Source organism: Dryobates pubescens, chromosome 13 (genome assembly GCF_014839835.1).
Source record: "Dryobates pubescens isolate bDryPub1 chromosome 13, bDryPub1.pri, whole genome shotgun sequence".
Classification (NCBI taxonomy): Eukaryota; Metazoa; Chordata; class Aves; order Piciformes; family Picidae; genus Dryobates; species Dryobates pubescens.
In genome coordinates, this window is record NC_071624.1 from 26,548,095 (window position 1) to 26,574,160 (window position 26,066).

At 58.3% G+C, this 26,066-nt stretch overlaps 3 protein-coding genes across 3 annotated transcripts; 1 reads left to right on the plus strand and 2 right to left on the minus strand.

Moving 5' to 3' along the window:
* The first annotated feature begins 277 nt into the window (after positions 1 to 277).
* On the plus strand, positions 278 to 12,238 carry POM121C (POM121 transmembrane nucleoporin C). The gene is given in 14 exon segments (XM_054166493.1): positions 278 to 326; positions 329 to 611; positions 687 to 905; positions 1,277 to 1,444; positions 3,281 to 3,361; positions 3,684 to 3,855; positions 4,873 to 4,964; positions 5,788 to 5,858; positions 6,588 to 6,706; positions 7,107 to 7,209; positions 7,738 to 7,911; positions 8,228 to 9,937; positions 10,619 to 10,747; positions 10,975 to 12,238. Coding segments are annotated over 14 exon segments (3,465 nt in total). The 3' UTR covers positions 11,070 to 12,238.
* Positions 12,239 to 14,264: 2,026 nt separating this feature from the next.
* NSUN5 (NOP2/Sun RNA methyltransferase 5) lies at positions 14,265 to 17,733 on the minus strand. The gene is made up of 10 exons (XM_054166491.1): positions 17,603 to 17,733; positions 17,356 to 17,478; positions 17,103 to 17,277; positions 16,914 to 17,022; positions 16,494 to 16,632; positions 16,015 to 16,130; positions 15,443 to 15,621; positions 15,156 to 15,360; positions 14,930 to 15,082; positions 14,265 to 14,730 (listed from the first exon to the last, which is right to left on the minus strand). Exons 1-10 carry the CDS (start codon positions 17,693 to 17,695, stop codon positions 14,625 to 14,627), a joined length of 1,398 nt encoding a protein of 465 aa, XP_054022466.1. The 5' UTR covers positions 17,696 to 17,733; the 3' UTR covers positions 14,265 to 14,624.
* A 1,587-nt stretch (positions 17,734 to 19,320) lies between these two features.
* Positions 19,321 to 24,556, minus strand: TRIM50 (tripartite motif containing 50). The gene is made up of 6 exons (XM_054166989.1): positions 24,152 to 24,556; positions 22,775 to 22,870; positions 21,640 to 21,870; positions 21,291 to 21,313; positions 20,908 to 21,032; positions 19,321 to 19,928 (listed from the first exon to the last, which is right to left on the minus strand). Exons 1-6 carry the CDS (start codon positions 24,554 to 24,556, stop codon positions 19,321 to 19,323), a joined length of 1,488 nt encoding a protein of 495 aa, XP_054022964.1.
* Between the last annotated feature and the right edge of the window lie 1,510 nt (positions 24,557 to 26,066).

Below are 26,066 nucleotides of genomic sequence, written 5' to 3' on the forward strand. Positions count from 1 at the left end.
GGGGACAGGGATGTGGACAGGAGGACGCTGTGCTCAGGACGGGATCACCCAGGGCTCGGAACAGGAGGACAATGTGCTCAGGATGGGATCACCCAGGGGTCGGGACTGCAACACGGGCTGGGACGAGAACCGGGAAGGGAGGACAGTGGGGTCAGGATGCGGTCACCCGTGGCTCAGGGCTAGAGCACAGGGACACCGGGGTCGGGCGGGGGCACGGCCCCGCCCCCTCGGGGTGAGCCCCGCCCCCGCACGGCGCAGGCCCCGCCCCACGCAGTGCATGCCGGGCGGCCGCGGCTGGCGGGCGGCTCGGCTCGGCTCGGCTCGGCAGCGATGGCGGGCGGCGGGCCGGGCGCGGCGCGCTGGGGGCGGCGGCGGGGCACGGCGGCGATGGCGGCGGCAGCGGCCCTGTCCCTAGCGCTGGCCCTGGCCTGTCTGCTGCTGCTGCGAGGAGCGCTGCTGGGCGCGGCGGCGCTGGGCGCGGCGGGGGCCTGGTGCGCGATGCGGCCCGGCCCGCTCGCACCGCGCCCACTCGGGAAAACCGCGGCCAACGGGAACCCGGCCGCTACCTCAGGCCGGCCCATGAGGGCCCCTCCGCGCCGCCTCGGCCTCGGGTAAGTGGAATAGGGGACGGGAGAGCGGCGGGTAGGGGAGGGAGCCCGCCGGCCCTGACCCCTCTGTCCTCGCAGGGCCTCGCCGGCCACCCCGCGCTGCCCGCCGCAGGGCCCGCGCCGTCGCTACCCGCTGCCGCAGGCCCTCGGCTCCGTCCCGATCGTCCTGCCTGCTGCCCGTTGGGAGACGAGCTGTTCGCCTAGGAGCGCACCCTGGCTTCGCAGGACCGGCCCCATCCGCAGTCCGGTCACCGTGAGGATCGGCCGGCCGGCCGCCAGCCTGGCCCGCTCCCCGGCGTGAGTATGGGAGTGGGGGAACAGGGATCCACTTCGGCCTCGCCTTATGGGTGGGCAGCGCCGAAGGAACCTCAGCTTGATCAGGCTGACCTGGGGAAGATCGGTTACCTGGCCCTCAGCCGATTGTGCTGCTCGGAGCAGTCCCCTGGGGACACCATGCTGCTCCGACTCCGGTACTTATCACTCCAGCCCCATCGCGGGTACTGCTGTGTTGTGGGGAAGGTTGTGCAATCCCGACCTCGTGGAAAGGCTGCACAGGAGAGCCCAGGATAACCCCCTCTTTTTTTCTCATGGGAGCAGCTGGGGCACTGGGAGATACCATACTGAGGATCTCAGCTTGCCTAATAGCCTTTCTTTGCTTTGCTTCCTAGCCTGGAGCAGCTGATGTCACCCATTGCCTCACCAGCCAACAGCAGCCTGGACCCATGTGCAAAAGAGACTGTGCTGAGTGCCATCAAGGAGAGCAGGAAGAGGGCTGTGGAGCGGGAGGAGGAGGAGGAGGATCAGGCATTTGGAAGCAATCAAGAGAGCAAGAGAAGGTAGTAGACCAGCAGTCCAAGTAACTGCCTGTGTGTTGGGAAGGTCATAAATGGGGCTAGCGCTTCAGTGGTGACAAATGGGATGTGTCCCAGAGCACACCAGGGCCTGTGTGAGCAGGAGTCTGGGTTAGAAAAGTGCTGTGGGAATTGAACCACAGAGAGAAAGCACACCCCATCACTCAGCCCTCTGGGCTGTGTCAGAAAGTCCTTCAAGAGCTCTTTTTGTCCTTGGATCAAAAGGATTTGGTTTAGGTCTTTGGGCAACCCCGTGAGTCAAGTGTGTTCCCTTTTGTTGCTGGGGTTGGAAGAGGCTGGGATGTAGATCCGGAAAACCTGGCAGAGAAGCAGCCTCTGTCATCACAGGCTTTTGCAGACTAGTGAAACTTGATGTGAAATGCTGGTATCTGCTGTAGCTTATCATCTCTGTTCTTCAGTCAGCCCCAGGCTTCCAGGAGAGACAGGATCCCCGAGTCCTATGGCCTCAGGTGGAAGCACTGTGCTTTAAAACATTTGCTGGCTTCCTTTGTGTACTGTAGCTAACAAACGGAGATGAAAACACAGGAGTAAGCAAGAGCGGCTATCTTCTGCTTGTGTTAGTCAAGGTCAGCAGTTTCCAGCTCCCAGAGATGAGAGTGTGGTGTCTTTGCCAGTCCTCTGGGAAGGACAAGGCATGCCAGGGTCTGCCAGAGCCTTTTGAGCTGCCCAGGTGCTGCCTTGCTGTGGTCTCCCCTCCTCATTCTTCTTCCACTAGTGTTTATGGAGGCCATTCACCTCATGCCCCCTTCATGCTGGGGCTGCCTGCCTGGGCTTGGGCAGGGGAACTGAGAAACTGCAGGAGTGGCTTTAGGCAGTGCCTGGGCACATTGTTCTGTGTGCTATGCTGGGGCTGCTGCTGGAGTGGCCCTGAAAGCACAGCAGTGTGAGGAGTGGTTTGAAGGGAGCCACCAGCTGCCTTGCTCTGCAGCAGGGCTTGCTGTCCTCCCCCAGTGAATTTCCCCTCTTGCCTTTGGAGCCTTGCTTCATCTTACTGAATCCAAGTTCCATGAGCCCTGAGCAGGACAACAACAGGATAAGTGCAGGGACATGAGGGTCAGGGCAGGGGAACAGGATTGGCTTCTTTTTTATTTTATTTTTCACTGTATTATATTTTTTTAACATAATGTCTAGCTCTGCCCCTAAAGTCAGCATTAGTATCTGCCAAGCATGAAGAATGCTTGTAGGCAGAAAGTCCTGTGACCTTGGAGGACAGAAATGAGCCTGTGTCACCTGGAGAGCACAGGATGGTCTGTGTGGTGGGGTCAAGAGCTCAAGGGAAGCATTTTGGCTAACTAGCAGGGCTGATTGTCCACCTCTGGCTCTGCTTCACAGCAGTGTTTGCTTGAAGATTTTCAGGCTTCAGACCTTTGCAGAATCCTTGTGGGAAGGGGGATACAGTTTCTTACTTGCAGTTCAGGGAGAGGTTGGAGGTACAGGTTTCAGAGCTTAGGTCTATTCCAGAAATGAGCTCCTGAGTATCTCTAAAATAATTCAGCTTAGAATAATGAGTTTGAGCAAAATCAAAACTGCTCTGCCTAGCAGGCAGCTGGTGGAGCTGCTGATACTTAAGAGGAGGGTAGTTTGGGGTGAGAGTTGGTGAGGACAGGAGCAGCTGGAGAAAGAATCTGCAAGAGGATGCAGATGGGGAAGCACTCTGCTTGGGTGGCAGGAAAAAAGTCAGGTTTGTGCTTTCTCAGTGTTGACTCCACCTGGAGGGAGTGCTCTCCCCAGGCTGGGCAGGCAGCCCCTGTGTCTCTGCTGCCTCCTCATTACCACAGGCTTCTGTACTCTATCCCACAGGCGCCACGACAGCAGTGGAAGTGGGCAGTCAGCATTTGAGCCACTAGTAGCCAACGGTGCCCCCACCTCTCTCATACCCAAGTAAGTGCCTGCTGGGCCAAAAGCAGCTGCTGTGAGCTGGGGGTGGTGGGTGTCTACAATCCTCTGTGCTCTGGAGAAGGTGCTGGGCTTTTGCTTGCAGAGTCCAGCCTTGAGAGAGAGCAGGAGAGGCTGTGGCTGTGCCTTGGGCCTGTCACCCTGAGCACAGCCTAATGGCACTAAGGGCTGTGCCACTGCTGTGGCTTATTTCCAAGCCCTGCAGTATGAGAAGAAGTGGGGTGGCATTCCTTCACCTGCCCTGCATTTAAAGGATCTGTGGACAGCATGGTGGGTGCCTCCTAAAATCATCTTCAATCTCCTCTAGGCCTGGCTCTCTGAAGAGAAGTCTCGTGTCTCACTACCCAGATGAGTGCTCAAACAAGAGGTCTTGCACCTCTTCCACGAGCTCCCTCAACCACAGCTACACCAGTGGCATCCCCAGCTCCATCCGCAACGCCATCGCCAGCTCCTACAGCTCCAGCCAGGGCCTTGCACAGGTAGGGGACACCCAGGACAAAGGGGCTCAGCCCTCCTGTAGGATTACCCCTTGTAACTCAGGTGTCTGAGTAAGAGAGGGCTTGTGGAGAGAGCAGTGTTGGTGGGAGCCTGGCAGTGAGCACTGTGGGGACCAGTGCAGCTCAGCAGGGTGGTTTCATCTCTTTGAAGGGTAGGCAGGCTGCAGGGCCAGCAGCAGCAGGCAGTGAAGTCACTTGTCCTTTGGTGCATGCTGCTGGAGAAGTCCCCAGGCTGAGCTGTCCTGCTGCAGTGCTTGTTTTGCACCAAAGCAAGAAGGAGGCTTCAGCCTCAACTGTTCTTCTAGGGTAGATAGGCCTAGGTGAAAGGGAAAGAGGAGAAAAAAAAAATGCCTTTGCTGTGCTGCCACCTTTTCAGTTGGAGTCAGCATTGGAGCCCTGCACTCCCACTTTGACCCAGGTCAAAGCTGCTGAGCTGTAATAAAACATTGCTTATGTCGTGGGCCAGGCTTGCAGGTGTGATGGTGGGATGTGTCCATGGCTAATGGAGCTCTGTGATCTGTGTGAGGAAAGGTTTCTTTCTGGATGTATTGGCAGGGAAAGGTTTCCTCTGGCTAGGGTAAGTCAAAAGATTCTGAGGTGGGGCCTGTCTGCTCTGGGCTACTGATAAGGAGGTCTGCTCCTGCCAGAGCACACCTATGCACACAAGACCATCTAAGACAGCCAAGCAGCTGCTGCCTGTGCTGTAGAAAGGCAAGAGCCACCATCTGACCAGCAGCATCCTCCCTCCCCTTCCTCTCACCAGGGTGTAACAAGCCTGGAAGCCGCTTGCTCCCAGCATGGGTTCAGTTTGGGGTGGCCAGACTTTGCAGCCCAGAGTGTGTAGGGAAGCTAAGCAGTGCTAAAGCAGGAGAGGCTCTGGGCTGATTAATCATGGCCCTGGGAGATGGGGGTTAATCTGCAGGTGAGCAGGAGGATGGGAGGCTGTGCTCCCTGGCAGCCCCTGTACTGAGTTACTGCTGGTCTCTCTCTGCGTTGCAGCTGCGGAAGAGAAGTGATATGAGTGTGTCCCCACTGTCCAGCCCGGCCTCCTCCCGCTCCCAGACCCCCGAGTGGCCTCGCAAGAAGCCCAGGTAACTGCCTGCTCACCCAGCAAGTGAGCTTATGGATGCCAGCCAGGGGACAGCAGTCACCTTCCCAGCCATCCAAGGCCTGAGTCCTGCATTCTGCTGGAGCTGGCCCTTCTCTGAGACCCGGCTGCTGGGTCACCCACCGCTGCTGGAAACCCTTTTGTGTCAGGTCGTGCCATCTTGCCACGTCCTGATCTCAGTCACAGTGCTGAGTTACACCATCCCTGTCTTGCTCCCAGGCTGGGTTAGAGATTTAAGGGCTCAGGTTGCTGTAGAGGTGACATTGCCTTGTGACATTGGCATGACCTGGGTTGCTGGTTGCTGAAACCTTGGGAAGAGCTGGGCCCTGATTTTTGCACCAAAGCAGTTGAAGACACCTACAGCAGGGTTGTATTTTAGCACCTGCCTCAGAGCACAGACCCTTTTCCTCTCCCAGCTCAGAGAAGGAGCTGAACTTACATCAGAACTAAAACTGACAAGCTGACCGCCTTGGTGACAGGGTGGCTTCAAACCTGGGACCTGTGAAGGCCAGCAGATCCTGTCTGGACCCCCTAGTTGCTGCCCTGAGGTGCTGCATTGTCCTACAGCAGGTGTAGAGGCTCAGGCCCTACCAAGCTGGGCCTGGGGAAGGAAAGCAGCTGGAGCTGCTTTCAGGCTGGTACAGTGAGGGCAAGGCTGTTGTACTCCAGTCTGTAGGTTGGTGGAGGCAAAGAAACACACCAAGGATGTTTGTGCAAGTCCTTACCATGTCTGGTCTCATCCTGCTCCCCAGGGACAGGGAACTTCCTGGGGGCTGACCCTAACTGTTTCTCTCCCATCTGCACAGGGAGGAGGAGTCACATCACTCCAACACTTCCACACCAGTCAAATCAGACAAGGAGCTGCAGACAGAGAAAGGTGAGCATAGGTGGGCCCCAGTTGGATGGGCCACCAATGCAAGCAACAGGACAGGAGGTGTCTGAGGTCTGCAGGTGGGATTGGCTTGAGGTGTCATTAGGAAGCTAGGAATGCAGAAGTCCCATGGCAGTGTCACTTCTGCTGGCCACTGTAGCTGCCCTAAAGGGATTTTCAGATGATAAGCAAGGGGTGCTGACAGTATGGGTGCCCTAGCAGATGCCTGAGAGCTGACTTGCAAGGAGGAACATCAGCCCCTAAGCCACCATGTGTCTGGGTATTAACCCTGTGACAACATGTGCTGTGGTACAAGTAGCACCCTGATCAAACTCCGGGCTCAGCTTATTCCAATGCTTCCTCAGATAAAATGAAGAGGAGATCCTTTGTGCCCATTGCAGATGGGGTCCTACAGCTGGATGTGTCTCACACATGTAAAGGTCCTATGGCTAGATGTGTCTCATGTGGTTTTGGTAGGCAGCATACGGTGTGGAGATGGGAAGGGACCACTGCCCAGCAGAGCCTCTGCAGGCTCTTGTATCAGCCTGCCCCAGGATACACTGTAGCCCGCTGCTCTTCCAGGGCATTACAGCCTTGTCCTCAGTTCAGAGCCGTGCCCCTGGCTCTCTGCCTTCTTAGATGGGTCACCCCGAGAGGAGTCAGGAGGGCCCTGTCGGTGCACGTCAAACAGCACACCTCTGCCTGGAGCCGGTCCTGACTTGTCTCCTCCTCTAGCGGTGGAGACGCCGGTGCGGCAGAAGAGGAACTCGCTGAGCCCGGCGTCGGGGAGCAGCGGGAAGCGCAAGCGGAAGATCCAGCTGCTGGCGTCGCGCCGGGGGGACCAGCTGGCGCTGGTACGTCGCTGTCTCGCAGCCCCTTTTGCCCTCCTCTGGAGATAGAATGTGCTCACTGCAATTTCTGCAGGGCTGGGGGGAGACTGACCTGCCTGCCCTCAGGAAGGAGGCCCCGTCCTTGGCCGAGTGGGAAGTGACGCTATCCCCAGCCCCAGTGTCTGGTGGGCTGTGCGTGATTGTGCTGCCTGCTGCCGGACCAGGTAACGGCCTGGGGAAGGCCTGCCGAGCCCTCAGCGCCAAGCCGGGGGCCAAAATGAGTGGGGATCGGAGCTCCGCGGTGGCGTGCTGCGGCAGAACCACCTGCTTGACGGGTCTTGCGACGGCCAGCCTTCACCACACCTTCAGAGAGGCTCTGCCCGCTTCCCTCAGAAGGAGCTAAGCTGCTGCTCTCTCTTGGCAGCCCCCTCCGCCTCAGCTGGGCTACTCCATCACCTCGGAGGACCTGGACGCGGAGAAGAAGGCAGCGTTTCAGTGGTTCAACAAAGTCTTGGAGGATAAGGCTGGTAAGGGCAGGCTGGGAATGGGGAGGCAGAGAAACCCAGGGCTGGCAGGGCAGGGAGGTTTCTGTGTAGTGCGGGTTGGGATAGCTCCTGGGGCCTGTTCTGCCTGGTCCTCAGGTCTGGGGGTACTTCTAGTGCCTTGAGACTTGGGAGACTTGCTGCCCCAGCATCCTCAGGGTGAACATAAGAGGGTACCAGCTCTGTGCCTGGGTTGGGTGGGCCACCAGTGTGAGCAAGCAGCAGGATAGGAGGTAGCTGAGGTCTGAAGTAAAGATTGCCTTGAGATGTCACCTGAAAACTAAGAATGTGCTGATCCTAGGGCAGCAGCACTTCTGCTGCCCTCTGCAACTGCTCTGAAGGGATTTCCAGGTGATAAGCAAGGGGTGCCGGCAGTGTGGGGTCTGGGTGAGGATCCTCAGGGCTGGAGCTGTGGGATATTCATGCAGTTTCCCTCTCCACTGGGGAAGCTCTGCTAAGAGTTAATTCCCTACAGCAAGTTGCAGGGCCTGATTTCTTGCTCCTTCCCAGCAGATGTGGTCCCCAGCACCACTGCAGACTCTACACCTGTGTCCAGGCCGCTGGCGTTCACCGTGACCTCCTCAGGGCCTGTGTCTGCCTCGACAGCTCCTGCCCCAGCCACCACTAACTCCTTCCTGGACAGCCTGAAGAAGATGCAGAGCAGCCAGGCTGTGCCCATATCAGCAGGTGAGGAGGAGGATTGGTAGAGCAAGGTGGGCATGGTGGGAACTCTGTGTTGCCTTTGTGGGAGGCAGGTGGCAAAACTCCCTGTTCAATGGCTCTGCTGGCACCTGAGCTGGCAGGCAAGTCTTGGGGTGGCAAGCTTGGGCACACTTAGCTTGTGGCCCTTTTGGGAGCTGCGCTAAGTGTGGAGGGTTGGCTCGCTCTGTACAGGTGGGTGCTGCTGCAGGAGCTTTTACAGCAGTGGGGTGGGTGGGTGACAGAGGGCTGTCTCTCTGTCCATCACCTCCTGTCCCTAAGTAATCTCTCTACCCCTTCCTAGACTCCACTGGAGCTGCAGTAGTGTCCCAGCCGCCTCCATCAGCTGCACAGCCGCCTGCTCCTGCTGTATCGCAGGAGTCTGCTTCTCTGCCTGCCACCTCTGCTGACGTTAAGCCTGTGCCTGTGTTGAGCACAGCTGCCCCTGCTGCCCTCCCTGCCTTGGGGCTGCAGGCCCCCAGCAGCCTGGCACCATCTACATTCACAGAGCTGGGTGAGACCCCCAGCAAGCCTCCCTCCTTCCCGAAGCCGAGCATCCTTTTCGGGATGCCAAACGCTCCTCCTGCCAGCCAGCCCACCACGACCGTGGCCACTGCTGTGCCCACCGCAGCCACTGCTGTGCCCACCACAGCCACTGCAGTGCCCAGCACGACCCCTCTCTTCAAACCCATCTTTGGTGCTTTGCCAAAAAGCGAGAGCGCTGCACCCTCTACAGCTGCTGTCTCTGCCACAGTCACCGTGAGCTCAGGCCCTTCCTCAACATCCTCCACCACCACCGTGTTCAAGCCTATCTTTGGCAGCGTCACCACAGCTTCATCTCCAGTGAAGGTCTCTCCTTTTGCCTTCAAACCAATGTCACAGCTGACCTCAGCCACAGATCTGCCAGCAGCCTCCACAACTACCCTGGCAGGGTTCACAGGTCTTCCTAACGTCATCTTCACCACTGCAGCTACAACTTCCACCACGCAGAGTTCCTCCACAGATGCCACCGTTAAACCCGTCTTCAGTTTTGGACTCAACCCACCCGCCTCCACTGCTCCCACCACCATCACCGCTGCCACATCCACCAGCATGTCGCAGCCCTTCCTCTTTGGAGGCCCGACCAGCTCAGCTACCACAACAGAAAGCAGCTTTGCTACCCCAGCGCCAGTGTTCCAGTTTGGAAAGCCACCTGCAGCTACGGTCACTGCCACCACCAGCGTCCCGGGAGGCCCTGCCTTTGGCCAGGCACCTTCAAATTCGACAGCTCCTACCACCACTGTGGGCTTTAGCATATTTGGGGCCACCGCACTGACTACTTCTACCCCAGCCACCACAGGTCAAGCAACGCTGACGTTTGGCTCCTCCATTTCAGCTTTCGGCAGTTCCTTCAGCACAGGCACGAAGGCACCGCCACCGTATCCCGGCGCGGCAACTCAGCCTGCCTTCAGCGCCGGCACGGCCGAGAGCCAGCCTCCCGCCAGCAAACCTGCAGCTGGCCCTGTCACCTTTGGCCCCCCGTTCAGTTTCGGAGCCCCCGCGGCCCAGTCTGCCGCTCAGCCGGCATTCGGCGGCAGTGCTCAGCCAGCCTTTGGCACAACCAGCGCTCAGGGCTCCTTCGGCACCAGCAGCACCCAGGCGGCGTTCGGGACCACCGCGTCCGTCTTCTCCTTTGGCACAGCCACCTCCACCACCGCCAGCTTCGGTTCCACCACCCAGACGACGAGCAGTGGCACGGGCAGCACGGTCTTTGGCACCACCCCTTCTCCCTTCACCTTCGGGGCGACCGCCCAGCCAAGCCCCTCTGGCAGCGCCTTTGGGATCGGCACCCCCTCCCTGAGCAGTGCCTCTCCCGCCGTGGCATTCAGCTTCGGGGCCGGGCAGAGCGGGGCCTCCCCAGCGGCCACGCCGTTTGGCTCTTCCCTGGCACAGAGCACGCTGGGGGCACAGAGCCAGAGCACGCCCTTCGCCTTCGCCATGCCCAGCACACCCAACAACAGGCTGGCCTTCGGAGGTGAGTTGGGGCAGCCAGGGGCTTCTCAGGGGATGAAGGGCAGGATGCAGCTTTTCTGCTGAGTTCCCCAGGCTCAGCAGCCTTACAGAAGCTGGCCTTCATCCTGCCATGCAAAGGGACTGTCCAGGTCCCCAGCCCTTGGTGGTGCAGGGGAATCCTTAAATTGCACTCCTTGGCCCCAGCTCCCTGGCTCCACATAAGCGCTGAGGGCAACCAGGTGCCCTGCAGAAGCCAAGCTCTTGCTAATGCTTAAAAGCAATCTGGAGCTCCTTGGAGAGTAGAAGCTCTGCCAGCCAGCAATTGAAGTTGCTTCTTGCTCACTCTCTGAGGTTTTCTTCACCTCTTGAGGTTTTCCTCATCACTTTGCATCCTCACTGGCCAATCTCATCTCCTGTGCAGCTGAAAGCCACATGCTGAGCAGCTACTTGGTCTAGAAAAAGGCAGGCACCTGGCCTGCAAATGCCCCTGTTCTGCCCTACTGGCAGGAGAGCCCAGGGATTACCATGAGAGCACAACTCCATCCATTAAAAGGGCTCCTCAGGTGAAGAGGCTGGTCCCAGGGGACTGTGGTGCTTCAGCCCCAGAAGGAGATCTGGGCTTCCTGCAGGTGCTTCCAGCCCTTGAGGGCCAGACCCTTCCCCTTTTGCCAGCCCCAGCTCATGGTGGTTTGTTGTTTTCCAGCAACTCCCACGCCCACCTTTGGGCAGAGCACGCCCGTCCCAGGAGCCGTGGGCAGCGGAAGCAGCAGCCTGACCTTTGGGACCCCCAGCACCCCTGCCTCAGGCTTCGGAGGAGTCGGCACTTCCTTCGGTAAGGGAGGAGCTGGTGCTTTGGCCTCGGGGAGCTGATGGGGGCAGCAGAAGCTGGGGGCTGTGCTCCAGCTGGGGACAGCAGAAGGGTCAGCCTGTGCTGCAGGCGGTACCTGCTGCGCTCCAGGGGATGTGAAACCCTCCATTCCCCCTGGGGCAGGGATTTCATTGCCTGTGCCATCTCCGAGTGAGGCTGCAGGGACCTGAGCTGTAGCTTTCTGCTTGCAGGTTCGTCCACCCCGACGTTTTCCATCGGGTCAGGCTCCAAGACGGGCACTCGCCAGCGGCTGCAGGCACGGAGGCAGCACACCCGCAAAAAGTAACCTCCGGTGCCGCTGGGCCCCTGCCGCCAGCCTGCGCCGGCAGCCCCTGCCCGGGCGCAGGGGGCTCCGCTCTGGAGCGGTACCCACGGCGGGACCGGTGGTGATGGGGCCAGGGCCCCCTCGCTGATGCCAGCCAGAGACCATGCTGGGTGCCAGTGAGCGGGGTGGGATGGGATAAACCAAACTCTTCTTACTTGAACAGTTCCACAGCCAAGGCTGGATCAACCTCTGTACATATCCGCAGCATTTCCTCCCTCACTTTTCTTTTGCCATGTTTCATGATGTGTAAATTCTCCCCCATTTGCTTCTTCTAGCTGTTCCTGTGCCCTCCTCCTCAACCCCCCTTCCAGTCAGACCCTGCCCCATGGCACAGCAGCCAGCAGAGCCTCATGTCCCTGGTCGGAGCCCTGCTGGTGACACGCTGTGCTCCTGCCGGCTGCTGTTCCAGGCTGCTATGGGCTGCTGCCTTCACCAGGTCCCAGAAGCTTTCCCCACTCTCATCCGGTGGCCTGGTGAACGCACTCCCTCCAGAGGGCTCTGCTTTGCTGCTGTCCCTGCAGAACACGAGCTGGGGTTAGTGCCAGCCTGAGGTGGGCATCTCGGTGGCATGGGTGACTGACCCAGCTGGGTGGTGATCCCGCTCGCTGTGACTTCCATCTCCCATCAGACCTCTGCCGAAGATGCCCCTTGGCTGGATGCAGGGGTGGGGATGGGGGTCCCTGCACCCCTCTCCCAGCCACCGAGCAGCCTCTCCAGCCCTCACTGCTCCCCGCCAGGCTGCAGGCTGCCCCTGCCCCGCTCGTGTAGAGCCTCCCCCGCCACCCCTGTTTTGCTTTCTCTGTGCTCCCCTTCCCATGTGCTCACTGAATCGAGTTTGGAGGAAGAGCTGAACCGTGTGCGTGGCGGCATGTTGGTTATGCCGGATTTGCTGTTTGGAGTTTCTTTTCTTGGGGGGCGCCTGTCCCTTTGCAGGGGACGCGTCCCAGCTAATTGGGTGTTGACAGTAGCATCACTGCGTGGCTGCTCGCGCTGGGGGAGTTGTCCCTTCCTTGATTGAAAGGCAGGCAGCTGGTGGGAGGTGTGATGGAGCCTGGACCCCCAGGCATGGCGGCTCCAGCCCTGGCAGTCTTTCCCCTCACTTCCCCTCTTCTGGCTGCCCTTCCCCTCTTCTCCTGCTGCTCTTCTCCTGGCTCCCCTTCCCCTCTTCTCCTGGCTTCTCTTCTTGTGAATGCCCTTCCCCTCTTCTCCTGGCTCCCCTTCCCCTCTTCTTGCTCCCCTTCTCCTGACTGCCCTTCCCCTCTTCTCCTGACTGCCCTTCCCCTCTTCTCCTGGCTCCCCTTCCCCTCTTCTCCTGGCTCCCCTTCCCCTCTTCTCCTGGCTCCCCTTCCCCTCTTCTCCTGGCTCCCCTTCCCCTCTTCTCCTGGCTGCCCTTTCCCATCTCGGGGTGCTCTGGAGCCACTAACAGGAGTCCAGAGCAGTTGGGTGTGTCCCCCCCTCCCCAAATCCAACCTATTTTTCATTTCTAGCTCATCCCCACCCTCTTTGGGTTTTGCCAGCTCCTAGAAGCTACGGTGCTGCCTCCCCTCTTCCTGTCCTGCCGGGAGCTGCTGCCCTTCCCCTGCCTGGGAGCTCCTTCGGATGGAGACTGTCGGAGCCAGGGGTCACCCGAGAGCTGCCCCCCACCCTGCCCCAGGTGAGGGATGGGGGACCCCTCGTCCACAGGCTCCCCACCCACCACTTCCAGGAGTGCTTTTGGCTGCCAAGGTGTTTTTGACTCTCCCGAGCCGTGTGAGTGTGTGTGTCTGCTGAAGTCTAAATTAAAAAGACATTTAACAAAAAAAAACCAAAAAAACAAAAAAAAAAAAGGGGAAAAAAAAAAGGCAAAAAAAAAAAAAAGTTCACAAGCAAATATTTAAACCTTTTTTTAACCAAATAAAAAAAATTTATTTTTATATTTAAGCTAAATTGCCTTCGAATTCCTTCAAGCTTGGTTCAGTGAGGTCACCCCCCCAGCCCCCGCAGCGCTGTCGGTAGTGTTTAGCTGTCCCTGTCCCAGCCCAGGGAGGAGCCGGCTGGTGCCCCGGCTCTGCCCACAGGACCAAGCTGTGCTGGGGAAAGGCAGCTGTGTCCCCTGGGCTCTGCCACTGCCTGTGCTCCTCCCAGCCTCTGCCATCATCATCATCATCTCCTTCGTTTTACAATGTGATGTACGTGGATGTGACTAAACCTTTTGGGTTGTCTTTTTAATTCTTTCTCTGAAGGTGAGGAGCAGGACGAGTGGGTTTGGTTGCCTGCCAGGAACAAGGTGACTCTCCCAGCAGCTGGGAAGAAGGCAGAAGGGACACAGCCCCTTAGTGAGTGGAGATGGAGGGCCTGCAGGCTGGTGCCTGCTGCTAGCGCCGGCAGGGAGCGTTCCAGGCTTTCCTGACCGGCATGGCTGTTTTGGAGCAAGGCAGAGCTGTGCAGGAGGAACCAGCCTGGGTAAACATCTCCTCAGAGGCTGAGAAAGCAGCTGAAAAGGGAATACTGCATGTGAGGGCTGACCCTGGCAATTCCTCCCTCTGCCCCAGGCAGGGTCCTGAGCCAGGAGAGTGCTTGCTGCTCCCCAGCCCTTAGGGGTGGCAGTGGCAGGAGCTCCAGAGAGACCCGCATGGCAGGCAGAGGGGCACGAGCAGGGGACCAGGTGAGGGCACCCTGAGGAGCTGTGGCTGTTGGGGCTGGCCCCAATACAGCTGCCCTGCTAAGGTCCCAAGTGCACAGTTCTTTGAGGAACCAGGCTGTGTCCCTTCCCCACCACAGACCCTGCTGAGAGAGGCCCTTGTACCCAGGCTGCCTTGTGTGGCCAGGGGAGGCTGGGTTTTAACTCCAGCTGAAAACTTGGATCATTCCTGGTGTGGCTGATGAGGATTTTAGTGTGAATGTGCAATTTTCTTCCTTGCTTCTTCTGTCCCTGGTTTAAAATAAAAAGACTTGTGTTCACATCTGCCTTGCTCGTGTTTGATTCCTGGGCCTGAGCACAGAGTGGGTACACAGGGGGAGTAGCACAGAGCACTGGTTTCCATCAGCCTCTGCCTTCTGGGTCCCCATCAAAGGCCAGGTACCTTTTTCCTTCTACTATGCCCAGCAGCAATTTCAGGGCAAGCCTGCACAAAGATGCTAGAAAACACAGTGAAGAAAGAGAAACTTTAATCTGTTTCATCCCTACAGTCAAAGGCTTTTCTGAAACCCTGCATCAGGCCAGGGTAAGGATTTTTTGGGAACATGGTAAAGTAACAGCCTTGATCCAGCTGGAACACTCCAGCCCTACAGGGTACAGAAACAGAGCTTGTGCTACCTGCAGGCTTCCCAAGGCTGCCCCCATAGCCAGACCTGAACCTGGGGCAAACCTCCTGGGGGCTGGCAGTCAGTCCCAGGAGAGCAGGGTTATGAGATGCCACCATGGCTGCAGCTGGCAGAGAGCTCTACTTGTGTTCAGAGACCCTGCTGCTGTTCAGGCAGCAGAGGAGTCTTCTTGGTAGCCCCAGCTCAGCACTGTGCAGTCCTAACACCATTCTTTCACTCCTTCACTCGCTGCTTTTTCCTCTTCCGCTTCTTGGGAGCTGCCCCTTGCTCCCTCCCCTCTGCTTGCTGTGGGTTCTCCTCAGCTGCTGCAGGCAGGGAGCTGTGGACAAGTGGGAACAGCCTGAGCCACACACCATCAATCACTACCACAGTTCCTGCTCACTCCTGCACCCACCACAGCCAGATCCTTTCCTCTTCCCACCAGGAAGGCAACTCCCTCCCCTGGCTGGCAGCCCATGATCCCCCACCAGGAGCTGCTGGAGGCAGGCAGAGCCCCCCACCCCTGGCTCTCCTCTCACCTGTGGTCTGCAGCTCCTTCCTCACACCGCTCCAGGACAGCCACAAAGAAGCCCTGGGTGAGCGTGTCCGCAGGAGAGGCACGGAGGCAGCTCTCGGCCCCAGGGAAGTCAGCAAGTCCTCGGCAGGGCCAGGAAGGGAAGGGATCCACCAGCCTGAGGGGTGGGACAAGGGTCAAGGCTGAGCCCCACGGCCCCCTGCACTGCATCCCCACAGCATGCAGCGTACCTGAAGGCTGAGCCCCGCTCCTGCAGCACAGCCTGCACCACGTCCTCGTTCTCCTGGCGGTGCAGCGAGCAGGTGGAGTAGACCAGGCGCTGGAGAGCAGGGAAGCTCAGGGCATGGCTCAGGGCCTTGCGCTGGAAGCCAGCCAGGGCCTGCAGCCGCTCGGCGCTCGGGGCAGCCTCCTGCACTGGCCCTCGGTTCACCATCCCTGCGGCACAGCAGCTGTTACCCCAGAGGCCAGGCTCCCAGAGCCCGGCTCCAGGTTGGGTGGCCAGAGCCTGGAACCTTACCTGAGCCGCTGCAGGATGGATCGAGGAGGATATAGGTCACCTTGCTGTACTTGGGGTCTCCAGGATCCACAGTCAGGAAGTCCTGCTGGGCCAGCTGGAAGCCGGTGACCCCAGCCCGCATCAGCATGGTGTTCATGGTGGCCAGGCGCTTGGTGTCCACATCAAAGGCAAAGATCTGGCTGAAGGCAGAGCCCAGCACCCAAGAGAGGCATGAATATCCTGCCCAGCCCCAGGAAGTGCACTGACAGCACCAGACTGCCCCAACAGCCCCAAACACCATCCATCAACTAGGTGGGCAGAGCTGGGGAGCTGCTCCTCCAGGCAGGAGCACTGAGCAAGGCCAGTGTGGGGCAGAGAGCAGGGTCAGGGGCTAGGAAGCCAACCCCTATTCCACTTCACATCCCCCCCAGCCCTTCCAGTGGCCCAGTACTATGAGAGCCACCAGCACACCCCTTAGTTAGCCTGCAGGGGGGCAGGCTCTAGCTCTTCTTGCCACTTTCTCCTTGTGGGCTCAGGGGGATGAGGGCCACCTGCAATCCCTCCCTTCCCACAGCATACAAACCCACCCTCACCCCTTGTTTTTCATGATGGCAGCCAGGTGGCTGGTCTTGTTCCCAGGGGCAGCACAGGCATCGATGACATGGGAGCCAGCAGCAGGGGCGAGGAGGAAGGCAGGGAGGCAGCTGGCCTGCAAGAGGGCAAAGCCCTATGAGAGGCATGGGCAGCAAACATCCCTGGTCCCTCATTAGGGCACAAATGACACTGCAGGGTCACAGGCAGCCACAGCAACATGGGCCAAATCCAGCCCTTGAAGACTCTGTCTGGCCTAAAGCCCTGCATCCCTCCCAACTGCTGGTCCCAGCTCCTACAGGACGTTGTGTTGCTCACTTCCCAGGTGAACCCCACAGCTGTAGGCCGCATTCAATTTCTGCTTACACTCCAAGTGCTGCAGCAAAGCCAGCCCAAGCCCAGCCCAAGCACCACAGGAAAGGGCTGAGTTTCCACCCCTTGCCAGTGGTTTTCCCACTCTTCTGCTTCTCAGCTCCCCTACCTTGTCCTGCAGAATTATGTGTCCTGAAGTGTACAGAAAGTTGTCATGGAAGTCTGTCTGTGCAGGGAATACCAGCAGCTCTGGCAGGTGAAGATCCAACATGAATTTCTTCCCAGAGAGGGCTCTCAGCTCCTCCACACTGCTCACAAGACACAGGGAGGATAAGCACACAGTCCTACTTCACTATGCCCACACCAGAGCACTCCAGAGCCCAGACAGAGAAACCCTTTCACCCCACCCCTCTTCTACACTTCAGCAGCAGGCAGCACCCAGGAGAGGCAGAAGTGGGGAGTGACAAGAGGGCCCAAGTGGGACATAAGCACCAATACCAACACTGCTGCAGCCCACAGGCCCTTGTCCTAAGCCCTTACTGTTCACCAATATGTCAGATAATGTGGGATGCCAGAGAGAAATGCTCACCTGCCTGCTTTGCCCAGGTAGGAGTAGCCCTGGCGCTTAAAGAAGTCGATCACGTCATCCACACAAGTCTTCAGGGTGTTGACTCGGACGTAGCGTGGTACCTGGGAAGCTGGGGGAGCCGAGCGGGTCTGACACAACCCACCACTGCCAGCAGCACAGGCTGAGCACCCTACCCTGAGCCTCGCTCACCTCCGGGGCTGGCTGCCTGCGCCGGGGCCAGGAGGTCCTCGTTGCGGCTCACCTTCTGCTGCACCTTCAGCCGGGCCAGCTCAGCCTCCAGCCGGGCCCGGTGCCGCCGGGCCAGCGCCTTCCAGCGGCCGCCGCACTTGAGGCCCTTGCCGAAGAGCAGGTCGTACACCAGCACCTGCGGGGACGTGGGTGAGCTCGGCTCGGCCCGGCCCCGACCCCCGCCGCCAAGGGGCCACCCCCGGCGCCCTCTTACCTTCGCCAGCTGCGGGGGCAGCTTCTTCTCGGCTTGCAGCAGCGCGGCGCCAGCGAGCAGCTTCTCCAGCACGGGCGAGTAGCGGAGGGTCTCGGACACCAGGGCGTACAGCTGCCGGACGTGCTGTGGGGCGGTCAGGGGCTGCCCGGGGACAGGGCCCCTGCCCGCCGCCGGCTCCACGGGCCTCGCCGCCTCGGGCCGCCCCCTTTCCTTCCCCGGTCCCCCCGCAGTCCCTCTCCCCCCTCACCGGGAAGCCGCTGTTGTACACCAAGTTCTTGATGCCGCCATCGCCGCGCTCCAGCCCCTCCAGCACGGCGGCGGCCGCGCTGTACAGCGCCATGTCCTCGCCCGGCCTCCGTCCCCGCGCGGCCGCGTGCGCCGCCGCCGCTTCCGGCGGTGAGACCTCCCGGCCGTCAGGGGGCGCGCGGCGGAAGCGGGGCCAGGCGGAGCCTCTCGGTGGCCGCCGTGAGCCGGCAGAGGCGGGGAGGGGCTGGGCTGGGGAGCGGGGGCGGCTGGCAGCGCTACACCCGGGCCCGGTGACCGCCCCCTCTGCCAGGGCGTGGGGGCCCGGCCGGCGCGGCTTGCGGGGCCGCGGCCGTGCAGGGGGTGCTCGGCAGCCCGAGACGGGAGGGCAGCGGCCGCAGCCTGCTGTGGGAATCCCCGTTACATCGGCCGGTCTGGGGCCTGGAGACGTATGGGCGGCGTTACCGTGTGTCAGCTCAGCGGCGCTGCGGCGGGGTGAGGAGAAGTGTCTTCCCGGAGAGCTGGCACTGCTCATGCTGAGGGAAATAAGCTAAAGGACAGCCCGGCCCTGGAAACTCTGCTTCTGGCAAGCTCAGAGCTGTCCATGAGGGATAAAGGATACCCCGGGTCAGCCGAGATAACGTCGGCATCCAGCACCAGTGACAAGTCCTCAAAACCCATAGATCAGTAGGTCCAGCGAGACCAACTCCAGGGACCCCTGGATCAATAGGCAAGCAGCAGGAGTGCTGCAGAAATGCCATTGCTTTGCAGAGCTTGGCTGTGGTCAGTAATGGGCAGTGTGGGTGCTAGTGATCAGTGCAAGCATCTTGTTCCTGGACAGATTTAGACAAGATCTAAGGAAGAAGCTTTTTATGCTGAGGGTAGTGAGACCTTGTGCCAGGTTGCCCAGTGAGGTGGTAGATGCCTCATCCCTGCAAACATTCCAAGTTGTTAGGGACTCTGAGCAATGCTGCAGATGTCCCTGCTGACTGCAGGGGATTAGACTGGATGAACTTTAGAGGTCCTTTCCAACCCAAACCATTCTGTGATTGAAGAGTGTAAGAACCCCCTGATTTGTCATGCACAGGAATACATCTTTACCCTGGTACTGGTGTATTTTGTGTCCTAGCCTCTCTCAACTGCTCCCCTCACACTGCCTCTACCCACAGCCCCCAGGCACAATATCCCACCCAGGCAGGCTGTGGGAGTGGTTCTCCACACCAACTCACATCCCTGAGCAGCTGGAAGTGGTGCTGCTGCTGGTGTCGTCCCCCCAGGAGCAAACAGCTCTTTGCAGTTGCTGGTGTGGCTCCTGTTTTTCCCTCCCAGCTCCTGCTCAGCTCTAGCCATGGCTGATTCCTCAGAGCTGGTCCTTGTGCTAGCCAGCAGCCACCTCACCTAACAGAAGCTGTTTATTGAGCAGACAGACATGGCCAGCAAAGACCCGAGGGGCTCACACGTTTCAGGCAGGTGCTCCTTTCCATAGGGAGATCTTTGCAGGCCAGCTGTGTTTTAGGCTTTTGGGTCAGCCTGACAGCCTCGGGCTGGGGATTTAGAGGTCAAGGCTGACATTTCCTGAATAAGGGCCCTCCTGTGCTGCTGCAGCTGCAGTACCGCAGCTTCCACACCAGGACAACCCTGCACTGCAGCCTGACTCTCTGCTGCAGGGCCCCAGGATCCAGCTACAGACCTCCCTGGCCCCAGCCTCTTCCACTGACCAGGCTATGGCTTGGGGGGTTCCTCTGGGGCAGAGGGGTCGTACAGCACCCGGGGGGGGCGGCTCCCAGTGGGTGCAGGCAGGATGATGGGAGGGGAGTAGGGCCCTCGGTCTGGCCAGCACAGGTCCACGATGGGGTAGAGCTGGCCCTGGAACTCCGCCTGGAAGGTGTAGATGGGGCTGAGCTGGTCGGGGCTGTCGGCGTTGTAGAAGGTCAGCTCTCCCTTCTCGTAGTGCAGGTAGACGCCGATGCGCTGGGGCCGGGCGGTCAGCGGCAGGGTGGCCCGCGGGGTGCTGAAGGCCTCGTAGACCTTCCCTTCCTTCAGGCCGATGAGCCACACGCCCTGCTCGGGGGACTTGCTGAGCTTCCCCTTGCGGCTGACCGTGCCCTTGATGATGCCCAGGCGCCAGTGGTTCCTGCTGCCCACGATCACCTCCCAGTAGTGCTGGCCGCAGGAGAAGCTCTTGCAGGTGAGGATGCAGTTGCTGGAGTCGAAACGCTTGGGGTTGCTGTCCCGGCGCTGGTAGAGGCCACACTGCACCACTGTGTCGCCCTTGAAGAGCTCCAGGAGGGGATGCGCTGTCACCGGGTCCAGTTTCAGCGCCTCCGGAGCTAGAGGGAAAGCACACAGGCTCCAGGCACAGCCCTGAGCACTGGCACAAGCTGGCACTGCTGATCTTGAAGCAGCTGGAGTGTTTGGCCAGAGCAGGCTGCTAAAGAGCAGGCATGATGAAGATGATGACATGCAGCTGTTTACAATTAATAAACAGCACAAGGGGTGCTGCAACAGCTTCTCCCTTCCCTGCCTCCTTCCCTACCCCCCTGTACACGAAAGGGACAAGAGAAGGAGAGACAGAGAAGTTAATCCCAGTCACAACAAAGCAGTGCAGCCAAGGTCAAGCAGGAGCCAGTTAGCATCTCCCAGCCCCAGGAAGCAAAAAAGAGAGAAAGATGGTTTTGCAAGCTAGTTGACACGATGATCTTGAAGGTCTCTTCCAACCTGGTTTAGTCTACTCCTATTCCATTCCATTCAATTCCATTCAATTCCATTCCATTCCATTCCATTCCTATTCCTATTCTATTCTATTCCAATCCTATTCTATTCTATTCCAATCCTATCTTATCCTATTCCTATTCTATCCTATTCTATTCCAATCCTATCCTATCCTATCCTATTCCTATTCTATCCTATTCCAATCCTATCCTATCCTATTCCTATTCTTATTCCATCCTATCCTATTCCTATTCTTATTCTATCCTATCCTATTCCTATTCTATCCTATCCTATCCTATCCTATTCTCCTTTATCTCTTCCAGTGGGATTGTCTAGCACCACCATCATTTTCCTTTTTACACCCAACAATGATTTCTTTACATTTTACTACTTCCTGCTCAAGATCTGTGGAAAAAACTTTTAAAGGCCTAGCCTAAAACTACCACAGCCATTGGCAGGCACTACTCCAGAAGCTCTGCTGGGATTGAGGAGAGCACAAGCAAAGAGCTAAGGCAGCACGAGGTTGACTGGGCAGCCTGTCCCCACACAGCAGTGGGCCAGGGCAGCTGGCACGGTGCTGGCAGGGCAGGGCAGTACCTGGCAGGACACGGCGGTGCAGACGTTTCCACACGGTCATCTTGATGTCATCTTGGTGGAAGCATGGCTTGAAGGACACAGGGTTAAAGAAGCCATCACCAGGGAGCAGGCTGGGGAGCTCTGACCTGGAAAGGCAGTGGCACTTGTGACAGGGACAGTGCAGGACCTCACCTGGCTGGCATGTATGACAGAACCACTGGGGTCTCACCAGCTGCTCTTGCCCTCCTCTAGAGCTGAGTGCACAGCTCTGGCCCTGGCTATCCATCACGACAGCAGTGTCCACACAAGGCTCCCCAGCAGCACTGGCCTGGGACTTCTAGTCCTGGTGTGGAGGCACTGGCCATCCCCATTGCTGCTGTTTGCTGCTGGGTCCCACCACTCACCTGAACTGGAAGGAGCTGTATTTCTGGAAAACACAAGAGAAAGAGAGAGTCAGTGGTGGGAGACTGACAGAACAGCAGCTCCTCTCTGAGTTCACAGTTCCATACAGCCAAGGACAGCCTCTCCTGGGACAGCCACAGGCATTGCCTCTCAATGGACAACAGGTTTCTCCCACCAGGGGAAGCCCTGGCTGGACAGAGGGCACCTACATCTCACTTCTCGTGGCGTCCCAGCTATCCTTGGTGAAGGTTCTCTCTGCCCAGAACAGGGCTCAGGGCAATCTGTGAGCAGCAGGATGAAGGCTGGAGAGCCTGGCTGACTGTCACTGCCTTTGCTAGCAAGCACACTCACCCGGATGAAATCAAGCTGGCTGTCATTGCTGAGTGCCTCCAGAGAGCTCTGCATCTCCTTAAGCCTCTGCAGGGCATCTGATGTCTGCTTGAGCTGTGCCTCAATGGAGCTGATGAGCTGAGCTGCCTTCCCCTCGATGCTCTCCAGGAAGGTGGCCTTCTCCTCGTCGATGTACCTGTGCAGCTCCTGGAACTCCTTCCGGATCACCCACTTGAAGACATCCACCTCGTTCTGCCAGGAGACATCAATCAGCTGTGTGCTTGCTCCATCTCCTTCACCTGCTTTTTGGTTTCAGAGGTGCCACCACCAATGCCAGCATGTCCCACCAAGCCCCCCTCCACTGGCTTTCCAAAGAAAGAGTAGCTCTACAGCAGGCTAGGTGTGGTTTCATCCTGCTGTCCTCAGCAGCTCACCACCATGGTGCTTTACACACCTGATCCCCTAGATTTTGTTTCCCTTGAGCCTTGGAAGTGCTCTTAGATCTCTCTGCTTCCAGGGAACAACTTTTGTTCCGGGCTAAGATAGTGCAGCTCCACTTCCATTTGGTTTGAGCCCTCTGAAGAGCTCAACTGGGAAGCTTTGGCCTCAGAAGGTCCCTTATGGACATCTGCTGTGTGTGAGAGAGACATGCAGCTAACCCAGGCTTAAACTTGTTGTGGAGTCTCCTTCTCTGGAGACTTTCAAAACCCACCTGGATGCATTCCTGTGTGGACTACCCCAAGTGATCCTGCTTTGGCAGGGGGGTTGGACCCTATGATCTCCTGAGGTCCCTTCCAACCTCTAAAATACTGTGAAACCAGCAGCATTGCTCTGACTGGGGAGCCTGCTCTAAGTGGGGTCCTTTCACTTGGGATCTCCCCACCTCCAAGGACATTTGGTCTGACTGCTGCTGTGCCAGGACACCGAGGAAGGGTTACGTCACCCCTTCTGGGCACAGGGCTGTGCCACCACACAGGGCTACGTCACCCTTCCCAGAAGCAGGTCTATGTTTAATCCCTGAGTTCCCTGGAGAACACAAACCTCAGGGAACAGGGTGGAAGATAAGCTCTGTCTGCTGTCCCAGAGAAGGGAGGAGGAGGGGCTGTATGGGACACAAAGGGCTCAGGGACAGACTCTCCCAGCTCATGGCACTCACTGCGATACGGCTCTTGTTGTTGATGAGCTTACTGAAGTGTTCATCCAGGTTCCTCTTGTACTGGTGGATATCAGTCAGCAGCACAGACAGCTCCTCCTGAAAAGACACCACCTCTGTAGAAGGCACCTCTCTGGAAGCCTCCTTGATCACAGGCAGAGCTTGCCAGCTGCCCAGGGAGCACAGGGCCCTCAGCAGAAGTTCTCCTAAGCTTTCTCAAAGCTTTCTGGGGCTCTGCACATCCTGCTGGTCTTTACTCTCTTGATCTAGAGGATTTGAGATTGCCAGAGGCAGGAGAGGGCTTGGAGTATGGCCCTGACCAAGCGCTCCTGCCAGAAGCACCATGTCTTAGCTCCCATGTATTTCACACCCTGTGGTGGCTCCACACCTGGTGAGAGGGTGGCAAGGGGGGGGCAAGCGGCTGAAGGCCAGCCCCAGCCAGCAGCACCCTCTGTCCTGATTTCACTGGGGCAGAATCTGAGGCCAGCCATGGTCTGCAGGCTGTTAGCAGTTTGGAGTCAGCCAGGGCAGTGACCTGAGCTGGCTACAGGTGTATCCTAGACCATGAGCATCATGCTCAGTACAAAGCTGAGGATGAGGGCTTCCTATTCTTCATTTGGAGGGGAAAAGAAGAAAGGCAGAGAGAGTTGGGGTTGTTCAGCATGGAGAAGAGAAAGCTCCAGAGGGATCTTACTGTAGCCTTTCAGTCATTTAAAGGGGCTGCTCAGAAAGATGGGCACAGACTTTTACCAGGGCCCCTTGTGACAGAACAAGGAGTGATGTTTTTAAACTGAGAGAGATTTAGGCCAGATCTAAGGAAGAAAATTTTCACAATGAGGGTTTCCTCTCTTTTTCCTGATCCCCTTTCTTGACTGAGGAGGGGTCACTGGGTTTAGCCCTGGATATGGCCCTTCCCAGTGCCAGTGTTGAAAGCCTGTCTGGGACAGAAGCATTTCTGCTGCCTCCTACTCTTATCTCCCTGGTGCCAGGAGTGGAGGGGACAGGTGGCCCTGTGCTTTTCCATTCCTGGGGCTTTCATGTGATGCTGGGCAGGGGACGCCAACTGTTTACTCTGCCTGGCTGGGACTCCCATTTCCCTGCCTCCCTGCTCTCCTGTGGCACCTCACCTCAGTCTTATCTGCAGACTCTTTGATGACATTTGGAAAGGGTCCTGAAAGGCCCTGCCGACACTCCCCAGCTCCCCACCTGGGTGCAGCCCCCAAAACTGAGTCCTCTCAGCCTGAGAAACAGCTGCCCCCCAACCCAGGACCTCTGCCCTACACCTGGCTGGAATCATGTCCAGAGGGGACACTTGGCCAGCAAGCACAGCAGGTGCCCCAAGCCCCAGCCCAGGAGCCCCATCCAGGCCTGCCTGCCCACCTTCATCCGGCAGTAGGCGGTGGAGATGGGGCTGACCCTGTGCTGCCGGTGGCTGCCGATGGTGCCACACAGCCCACAGATCACCTCTCGGTCAGCCTCGCAGAAGAGGCTCAGGGGGTTGTGGTGTGTTGGGCAGGCCTGTGGGGTGGGCTCTGCCTCCCCCCAGCTCTGCAGTGCCTCGATGACGCGAGCCAGGGTGACGTTGGGCGGCGAGGCGCTGCCGTCCACGGTCTGGCGGCACACGGGGCACAGGAACCGCCCCTCCAGCTCTGCAGAGAGCGACACCACGCAGGACTTGCAGTAGGAATGTCCACACTGCAGCATCAGGGGCTCCTTGAAGACCTCAAAGCAGATGGGACAGAGGAGCTGGTCCTCCAGCTCATTGATGCTCACTCTTCGAGCCATCCTGTCGCCTCTCCACCCAGCAGCAAAGGCCTGGTCCGGGAAACAGGGGTGGGAGGATCAGTCTTGTTGCAAGACAAAGCAGAGCTGAGTGAAGATGGGGAGAAGGGGAAAGGGAGAGACACTTCCACCCCCTGTCAGCAGGGAAGACAGCTGCAAACTCAAAGGGAAGGCTGTGACCCAAACTAGACTTTTACCATGCATTAGAATCATAGCATTGTTCCAGCTGGAAAAGACCCCCAGGATCACTGAGCCCAACTGTTGATCTAACACCACCATGGCCATTACACCATGCCCCAAAGTGGGGGGAAAAAAACCCCAACACAACAATCTCTTGAACAGTGTCCAGCCTTCCTGGATTCCCTGGCCCTTCAGGACTGCCTCCTAAAGGACTTTGTAGACCACTCTCTGAAACAGGCCAAAGTCTGCCTGCTGGTGGAAGTTCTCCAGCAACTAAGAACTCTATAGCTCTAAAGCTGTAGGAGCCTGGTGAATCAAGGGAAGCTCCAATGTCCGTCTGTGACCCATCAGACACCCGAGGACCCTGTCCCAGGGGAACCAGCTTCATCTGCTCCTTCTGCTCACACTGGAACACATCCCAGAGACCCAAATAACAGCCTCCCACTCCCCACACCACTCACGTGCTCTGCACAGCCTCCTCCTGGCCTTGGCTTGATCTCTGCTGGTCCCAACACACCGAGCGTGATGGATGTCACTTGGCTTCTCCCAGTCAAGCTGAAGACTTTGACCTAGTTGGAGAGACAGGGACCAGCAGCTCCTCAGCAGGATGAGGAGCCTGCTCCCCTCCTGCAGCCTCAGCCCCACAAGGGGTATCCCTGCTTGCTAGGCAGCTTCTTGTCCCCCTCTCCTGCTCTGAGGACAGTGTCACACCCCTGTGAAGGGCTACCCACCACCCTGCCAGGCAGGTGTGGGCACACACATCACATGACTGTGTGAGCTGGAGTCTTGATAAGAGCTGCTGGTGTTTGCTTCCCTGAGCAGCCACTCTGCCTGGGTCCCACTGGGGTTTCACTCATCCACACTGCTTAGAACAGCAGAATTGTTTTCACCAAAACACCTTCTTATCAACTAAACACTTTCCCCCCCCCCCTTTAAAATGAAACAGTATTTTTTTGTTATTTGTTGAAACCCTTTCCTTCTTTTGTGAGAGACCAGAAAGAAACCCAGAGCATCATTCCTCCAGCACGGGGCAAGAGACCTGTGTGTTTCTGTCTGGCTGTGCAAGGGTTTCTCGTATGATTATCATTGGTTCATGAATCTGCTTGGTTTATGGCCACCTCAGTAGTTTCCCCTCTAAGCACTGCCCAGGAGAAGCTGGGGATGAGGAAGGTTTCTCAGCCAGGAGGTTCTAGCTTTGGGGGCAACCCTCCAGAGGCTGTGGGGTGGGGGAAGAAGAGACACAGGTTCAAGAATTAACCTGGGGCTCCCGCCTCAGACTCACACTAAAGGCATTGGTTCCCTGAACAGCAACAAGCCGGAAGGCTTCATCCCG